The sequence below is a fragment of the Ruditapes philippinarum genome, unplaced genomic scaffold, assembly GCF_026571515.1.
Source record: "Ruditapes philippinarum isolate M1 unplaced genomic scaffold, ASM2657151v2 ctg366_1_1_1_1, whole genome shotgun sequence".
Taxonomy (NCBI): Eukaryota; Metazoa; Mollusca; class Bivalvia; order Venerida; family Veneridae; genus Ruditapes; species Ruditapes philippinarum.
This window is the reverse complement of record NW_026862893.1, coordinates 184,429-194,006: the sequence shown is the minus strand read 5'-3', so window position 1 is coordinate 194,006 and position 9,578 is coordinate 184,429. Positions and strand designations below refer to the sequence as shown.

The 9,578-nt window shown below is 34.5% G+C and overlaps 1 protein-coding gene across 1 annotated transcript; it reads right to left on the bottom strand.

Annotated features, from left to right (window-relative positions):
• Positions 1–7,186: 7,186 nt before the first annotated feature.
• Positions 7,187–9,345, bottom strand: LOC132720561 (uncharacterized). Its single transcript, XM_060704719.1, has one exon. It carries the CDS (start codon positions 9,038–9,040, stop codon positions 7,787–7,789), a length of 1,254 nt encoding a protein of 417 aa, XP_060560702.1. The 5' UTR covers positions 9,041–9,345; the 3' UTR covers positions 7,187–7,786.
• Positions 9,346–9,578: the final 233 nt, after the last annotated feature.

Sequence of the window (9,578 nt, the reverse complement as noted above, 5' to 3'; positions counted from 1 at the left end):
AATATTAAAATTGAAATTCACTTTATTAAATAACACCTTTGCTCGCATTTTTGTTTCACCAAAATGTCTAAAATCGCGTGTCCCTTTAAAAAAGCTATCGCGCGCACATGTAATAGTACTAGTATCGCGTGGCCACGTAATAGCTACCGCGTGCGCACGTAATAGATAAGAAGATACTATGTCCCCTATATGCCACCGTAGATACTAACTTGATGTTGCAAAGAATATTTCTTAAATTATTTATAAACTTTAAGCATCGAAAAGAAACGTGTCACAATTAATAACGATAAGAATGGACTCTCTACATATGTTTACTGCACTGGTAGAAATTTTCATTGTGACACGCAGAACAGGGATATTCTTTAATTGAATATATGACTCATAATTAGAGGCAGGAAGTTTTTTGACTGACCGGAAGTGACCTAAAAACGGTTTTATAAATACAGAAATGGAATGGAATATCGGACGACACAGAATCGTGCGAGACGCGACATTCCGATGAGACACGAAGCGAGGCACGATATTGTAACACGAGATCTCGCAATGTCGAATTATCTCGTACCACGAGATTTTAGAAATGAATAAATTTTTACTTCTTTAGATAGAGCAAGTATGAATTTATTAATATTCAAATAATGATTTCTGAGGAAGTTAGATGCTTGTAATCTAAAGAAATTCGCGATAAATGTGAAATAATGCGTCATAAAAAATGTAGTATTTTGACTCCAATACAAAATTCTAAATCACTTCAACTGTACAAACTGCAAAAAGCAGCAGATGAAAAATGCTTTAGGTAATTAGCCAATGAGTAACTTTTTGGAGATATAAAAGTATACCAAAAATACAAAGCTTTTAAGGAATACAAATAAAAGCTTTTCTCAGGCATAATGGGCCTTTAAGTGATTCTATGTAGACTATAAAGGGAATACTACTTAGCGGTATATGACCTGGAATCAATTTCTTGTCTCGCGTCGACGAACTAGATGCGAAGCGAGATTCGAGATTTCGGCAAGATGCGAAACGAGTCACGATATTGTATCATTCAATATCAACCGATTACGGTGTTCCGTTTGGACATAAGTAACAGTTTGACTCCCTGAACAGCTATGCGCAATGGTACAAAGGTGAAATTGAGATGGTACGATGATTAAAACACGATGGCACGATGGTAAAATCACGATGACACGATAGAGAAAATAATATCGCGTTTTCATCATCATGCAATCGCAGTTTCATCATATCGTACCAGCGTATTTTCGCCATCGTAACATCGTCTTTCACCTTTGTATCATCACGTTTTCATCATCGAACCTTCGTTGTTTCACCGTCGTACAATCGTTGTTTCACCATCGTACAGTCGTTGTTTCACGTTCGTACCATTATGTTTTCACCATCGCACCATCGCGTTTTCATCAACGTAACATCGTGCCACCGCGCTGTCACCATTGTACCATCGTGAACGGGATTTAGTTTGTTTCAGTGTACGCCTTCAGGTTAAGTCAATGAATTACTTGAATTAGAAATATTATGATTAATAGTTCACTTTAGGTTTTCTTAAAGAAAGCATAAGCAAACCTATTGATGATTACACTTGCCATGAGGTAAAACGGCGAACCTCGATTCTAAAAAAGAATTTCTGCCGTTGGAATAATGTGACAAATAATTCATAAAAAATGACATGAGACAAATGCGCTTTCTTGTCCCTTAAAAACACATGAGACAAATGTGCTTTCTTGACCCTTAAAAAACTTGATCGGAGCACATTTGTCACACAAATGAGTTTTTTGGGGTAGACATTTGAGGTCCCATTTGTCTCATGTGGGACAAATGCGACCGCATTGGTCTTACGTAAGACATATGTGCTCCTAGACAAATGTGCTCCTACAGAGCATTGATGCGTGCCTTATATGTGTCTGCCATCTATGAGTAAATACAAAAAAAACACAAACTATTTCGGCAACTGTATATATAGTTCTTTGACAAATGTCATTGCAATAGATTTTTTATTTTGAAACAAGAAGAAAATAGTTAGAAATAGGCAGTAAACAGTACACTGTTTGTTGTAACGCTATCACAATATTCGGAATGTTTATTGCTTTAAAATATGCACAGTAAGCAATAGACAGTAAGCCAAACGCTGTATTTTGTATGTCTTGCTTATCAACACCGATTCCTAAGTGATATAATTAATATCTTAGCATCAGAATATCATTTTTCATAGCTCCATCCTATTCAATCTACTCTAATGTAAGAAACTAGTTATTTGGAAATACAAAATGTACACCACATCTGATATCTTGACACATATCTTCGAATCAGTTTAAAAAATCAACATAAAATTGTTTTTGTTTTTTTTAGAGGAAATTAATTTTCATCATGTTTTCGTTTGCATGTGCATTTACCAAAGGTCAGTACTTTCTGATTTGCTGGAAAAAAATGAAACCCGATTAATACTACCAACTACAGAAAATATTATGAAAAGTGAAAATGTCGAAAATTATATGTCGAATTACGCACCTATGTCCAGATTGAAAGTTAAAGTTTGCTCGTTTAATAAAAAAAAAAGAAATCTTGTCCAGTTTGTAAATTTGAAAAAAGACGTACATCATATATAAATCATTTATTGATAAATTATGTTATGTTCGGTCATGAAATCGATTACCTGGAGTATTCAGAAGTGTTCGGCAGGCATTACGAAGGCAACCGATCTTCGGTTGTAAATTTAAAATTTCTCTAAAATACAATTACATATATGATAAAACAATATATATAACATTGTCTTCCTTCTTTCTGTAACATGTCCCCATAATTTAGATTGACTGCTTTACTCAACCCAGTTAATAGTGTTATTTTTTACCAATTGATGTTGAATAACAAAATAAAATAAATAAATTTGTATTAACTAAAAATTAACACTGAAAATAGTCATATTGTGGAAGTTGTAATACATGAATTGTTGAAAATAAATTATCCATGTCAATGCTCAATGCTCATTTTATAATTTTGCTACTGCTACTGCTAAGCTACTGCTACTGCCAATTTCACGTTTTATAATTTTACTACTGCTACTGCTGATCTAGTGCTACTGCCAACGTCGTGTTTAATCATTTTGCTAATGCTACTGCTGAGCTACTGCTACTGCCAACTTCATATTTTATAATTTTGCTACTTCTACTGCTGAGCTACTGCTACTGCCAACTTTACGTTTAATAATTATGCTACTGTTACTGCTGAGCTACTGCTACTGCCAACTTCACATTTTATATTTTTGCTACTGCTACTGCTGAGCTACTGCTACTGCCAACTTCATATTTGATAATTTTGCTACTGCTACTGCTTAGCTACTGCTACTGCCAACTTCATATTTTTTTAATTTTGCTACTGCTGAGCTACTGCTACTGCCAACTTCACGTTTAATAATTTTGCTACTGCTACTGCTGAGCTACTGCTACTGCCAATTTCACGTTTTATAATTTTGCTACTGCTACTGCTGAGCTACTGCTACTGCCAACTTCATATTTTATAATTTTGCTACTGCTACTGCTGAGCTACTGCTACTGCCAACTTCACGTTTTATAATTTTGCTACTGCTACTGCTGAGCTACTGCCAACTTCACGTTTTATAAATTTGCTACTGCTACTGCTGTGCTACTGCTACTTCCAATTTCACGTTTTATAAATTTGTTACTGCTACTGCTGTGCTACTGCTACTGCCAATTTCACGTTTTATAAATTTGCTACTGCTACTGCTGTGCTACTGCTACTGCATATTTCACGTTTTATAATTTTGCTACTGCTACTGCTGAGCTACTGCTACTGCCAACTTCACGTTTTATATTTTTGCTACTGCTACTGCTTAGCTACTGCTACTGCCAACTTCACGTTTTATAATTTTGCTACTGCTACTGCTGAGCTACTGCTACTGCCAATTTCACGTTTTATATTTTTGCTACTGCAACTGCTGAGCTACTGCTACTGCCAACTTCACGTTTTATTATTAATGCTACTGCTACTGCTGAGCTACTGCTACTGCCAACTTCACGTTTCATAAATTTGTTACTGCTACTGCTGTGCTACTGCTACTGCCGATTTCACGTTTTATAAATTTGCTACTGCTACTGCTTTGCTACTACTACTGCCAATTTCACGTTTTATAATTTTGCTACTGCTATTGCTGTGCTACTGCTACTGCCAACTTCACGTTTTATATTTTTGCTACTGCTACTGCTGAGCTACTGCTACTGCCAACTTGACGTTTTATAATTCTGCTACTGCTACTGCTGAGCTACTGCTACTGCCAACTTCACGTTTTATGATTTTGCTACTGCTACTGCTGAGCTACTGCTACTGCCAACTTCACGTTTTATATTTTTGTTACTGCTACTGCTGTGCTACTGCTACTGCCAACTTCAACTTCACGTTTTTTATAATTTTGCTACTGCTACTGCTGAGCTACTGCTACTGCCAACTTCACGTTTTATATTTTTGCTACTGCTACTGCTGAGCTACTGCTACTGCCAACTTCACGTTTTATTATTATTGCTACTGCTACTGCTGTGCTACTGCTACTGCCAATTTCACGTTTTACAAATTTGCTACTGCTACTGCTTTGCTACTACTACTGCCAATTTCACGTTTTATAATTTTGCTACTGCTACTGCTGAGCTACTGCTACTGCCAACTTCACGTTTTATATTTTTGCTACTGCTACTGCTGAGCTACTGCTACTGCCAACTTGACGTTTTATAATTCTGCTACTGCTGAGCTACTGCTACTGCCAACTTCACGTTTTATGATTTTGCTACTGCTACTGCTGAGCTACTGCTACTGCCAACTTCACGTTTTATAAATTTGTTACTGCTACTGCTGTGCTACTGCTACTGCCAACTTCAACTTCACGTTTTTTATAATTTTGCTACTGCTACTGCTGAGCTACTGCTACTGCCAACTTCACGTTTTATATTTTTGCTACTGCTACTGCTGAGCTACTGCTACTGCCAACTTCACGTTTTATTATTATTGCTACTGCTACTGCTGTGCTACTGCTACTGCCAACTTCACGTTTTATAAATTTGTTACTGCTACTGCTGTGCTACTGCTACTGCCAATTTCACGTTTTATAAATTTGCTACTGCTACTGCTGAGCTACTGCTACTGCCAACTTCACGTTTTATAATTTTGCTACTGCTACTGCTGAGCTACTGCTACTGCCAACTTCACGTTTTATATTTTTGCTACTGCTACTGCTGAGCTACTGCTACTGCTAACTTCACGTTTCCTACTGCTGCTACTGCCTACTCTCCATACATTGTCTGTAAGTATAACTTCTTTACATTTAAAGAGTACTCCAGGTTTTGATAAACAATATGGATTTTAATATGAATTTCAGTTGGTAATGTCCAATTTTCACATCAATGACATATTTACTTTCGATATGTGGTAAAGTATTTAATGTGGTATGAGATCATGTAAAGCACTGATAGAATGATCCTTTATCATAAATATATCATCTAAAAAACGGAGCCTGTTTAAGATCAGAGCTGCATCAGTACTAAGGGTGTAGTACTTAAGTACCAGTACCAGTACTTGGCAAATTATGCAGTACCATTACCAGTACCAGTACTATATTTTAGCTTGGTACTGCAGTACCAGTACTTTTTTTGGTGAAGTAATTAAGTATCAGTACCATTACTTTTATATATTCATCAAAGTTTGAATAAATACAGTGTCAAACAAATGATTGCAAATATTATTCAGCAAAGAAATAAAATCATAATTTACTTTAAAGATACATAACATATTTACAACTTTATAGTTTTAACATACTTTTTACAAATAATATTTACAACATATATTCATGTCATATATAATTTACTGGGAGGGGAATCGTCCGGGAGGGGAATTGTCCGGATACCGTTTAGTAACCAGTCAACTGTGTAAATACAATGCAAACATCTTTCATTTAAAACACAACAGTCTTTTGTTGCCTTTCACACCTCTGTTCAATTTATACCAAAGTAAATAACAACTTTTTATGGTGCTAACAATATCATTTTTTTCACTTGAAATGGGATTATTTAGAATAGAAGAAATTAATTAGTGTTTATTTTGCTACTTTACTAGTAAATACAAAGTAATAAAAGATTTTAATAAGGATATTTTAGGGTAAAGAGTTATTGAGTCTGTTTATCTTAATTTAATTTTTACTTAAAGTCTTTGGTGCTTTATATGATGAATACTATGTTACCATTTGAAGGCATATTGCAGCAAATTATCTTTAGATTTGATAATATAGTTAATGTAATATACAGCTTTATTTTATGAGAAAAAATGATGCTATTTTTAATTTTCATCAAAACCAAAAGTACTGGGTAATGCAGTAGCAGTACCACTTTTTAAGACAGTAATGCAGTACCAGTACCAGTAGTAGCAAAATTTTGTAAGAGTAATTCAGTATCAGTACCAGTACTTGCAAAATCGCTGCAGTACGTACTGCAGTACCAGTACCAGTACCAGTAATGCAGCTCTGTTTAAGATTCTAATTTGCCAATAAATATGTGTAAGTAGGGCCCATATCGATACGTAAAATTTGTAAATTATTTTTATTATTTAATTAAAAATGGTTATTTTGAAAACAGGATCCGCTGAGGGAGCTTGAGCTTGAGGGAGCTCCCACTTTACTAGACTTTCATAAAGCTTGACAAAAATTAGTAATTTTAAAATTTATGCATTATGCTTTTTTTACATAAATTGATAGATATTTATAAAGTGTACTGTGTTCAACTTATTTAACTTCTGCTGATTTTATTTAAAATTATATAAGTAGTACTTAATTCATACTTTTAGTCTGAACAATTTGCCTTATACAAACATTAGCTAAATGTTAGCGTTACACTATAGTCGCGTCAATGAAATATGATTCTTTTTACTTTAAACAGTCGTTATTTTGGGAATGTTTTATTGCTGCTATTGCTTTCAGGTCGTTTTCTAACATACATAATCATAATGATATAAATATCGGAATTTACACGGAAAAATGACACATTCACATTGTTTTTATTTAATGAAAACTCCTGCGCCGTAGTTTATGTGACAAATATTAGCATTTCCAAAAATGCTCGGAATCGCCATTCAGCCATGAATATAGAAATAATATTCCCTTTCTTGCCTAATACTTTATTGAACATGTATGGGGTCAACACATAAAGCCAACAAAAATACTTGATTTACTCTACCAATCCGTTCTTGACAAAATATTTTGACTTGCTCAGTTAGATTCTGCTGGGTCAGAATGTAGGAGATACTAGCAAAATATCACAATAACTTGACTCGTAGTACAATAAGTTAGACTACTAAGTTAGTGCGTGCATCAATCGGCAAAAAGAATTAGCTTCTTGCGTAATTAACAACAGATTAAAATTGATGTATGTGAACATGCTATAATGGAATTTACGTTATATACTCCGTCGACTGTTTTGCGAAGTTTTTTTTTCTGAAACGGACTATAACTGACCTGCTATATGCGATAATAATGCAATAACAATACTCATAGTATTAAACTCGCCTGGAAGAAAGCATTTTTAAAGTTATTTCTTTAAAAAGAAAACAAAATACATGTATACTCTTTTTAGACTACATTCTCTAAGTTGCTGTGTTGATTGGCTATAGGCAGGCGGTAAACAGGTAGAACTGTTCATATCTTGTCAATTGTATATATCGCCACCCAGGAACGGCGATAATAAAATGAATCAAAAACTATTTCATGTTTTCAGATCAGTGGCCAAAATCAGTTTCCTATGAAGTTTGTGTCTTGTATAAAATCTCCATTTACTGCATCACCATTTCTTGTCATTTTGTTTGCTTTGCGCTTCTTACATATCCGTAGGAATATTTTGATGAAATGTTTTCTCATCTCTGGTAGCAATGCATAATAAACGAAAGCTTTGTATGCAAAGTTTAACTTGTACAAATCCTCGAATAATTTCAGAAAAAGGGATTCTTCAAAAGTGACAATATGATCTCCACTGAGAAATGTGAATTTTGTTTTTATAACATTGTGTGGTATAAAAAGAAATACATATGTCAGAGCTATGAACACTGAAGTTACAGTCAGTCTCCTGCTTTGTGACAAAATCCTTAATTTGAGTCTTTGGTCCGATAGCTCTTTGGTAGCTCTTGAGCTAGAGGGGCATTCAGCATAACGTGTCGTTTGCTTGGAATTAAGTTTTACTTCAAATGTTATCATTTTAACTTCAGCTTTAAGTATTCCATTGTTACAATTTTTGAAGTTAGAGGTACAAAGATGTACCAGCAAAGTGATTGTAAAAGTTATACACAGAAGTACTGGCAATACAAAAGCCAATACAATATCGATTTTTCTCATAATCATGATATCCTCCAGGTGTTCAGGGATAACATTACATATTTGTCTGTTTTGAAATATGTAAACCCCACTAGTCCAAGTGAGATAAAGATGGCCAACAATTGAAAAAATTGAAAACAATGTAATATAGCATTTAACTCGAAACGCGTCCATGTACTTGCGTGATGCATCTTGCCTATAACAAACTGATAGCCTTTCTGCGAGCAGCATGACGATATACCAGCTTGATAAAAATGTTGTCAACAGATTCAAATAATAGATGAGCTGACAGAAGCCCTCTGTATTGTAAATATCAACAACGCGAATAGATATCCAAGGAATCGCCATGGCAATAAGATAAAGCGTATCAACAATTCCAATGGAGAAGAAGAAACAGCATGCAGATACCTTCTTTAATTCCGAGTTTCTGATTGTGATAGAAATTATCACATTCGATAGCACACCGATTGTTAAAAGAATAGGTACACCAAATTTATCAAGAAAATAGATACAATTCAAAAGCAACGTCACTGAATCCGGATTTGTGAACTGTTGTTGAGTCAAATTAGAATTTGGAAAGGTGAAATTTTTATGAAAAGAACCGTTTTTAAATCTGTTCAGCATATTTTGATAAACAACTTGTGTTTCTGATCCCATTAAAGGGTCCGCTGCGTCCATTTCAGCGATTAAGAAGTATCACTGTTTAAATGACTCCTTGTGATGATTTTTATCTCACAATCTTGTATTCTTTGATAGTTGTATCAGTCCTCCAGGAACAGTTAAGGATCTGAGGACAATGGCGATGTTACGACTGTTCTGTACCATTACACTTGACTTATGGCATAGATCTCTTCATAGTTGTAAAAATGGAAGGTTTGATTTCGCTGTCTTCAATATCAAGTTATGACATTATCTTTCTTTTTATACAGCTCTTGTGCATCTGAAAAATAAAACACAAAAGAAATTGGTTATTGGCTTTGGATATCGGAGGATATTACGGAGGATCTCAAAAACATTTGCAAAGTACAAACAATTATGATGTACAATAATTTGTACCACACCATAGTGGTATGTCAAAGCGGATACTATCGAATAGTTCACTCATGACTAAAATAAGTTTTCCTCAATAATCAAGGGCATTTAGGTAAAAAAAGGGACATTTTAAAATAAATGCGGCAAATATTGTTACGCTCTAGTATTTAAGAATCTCTATGCG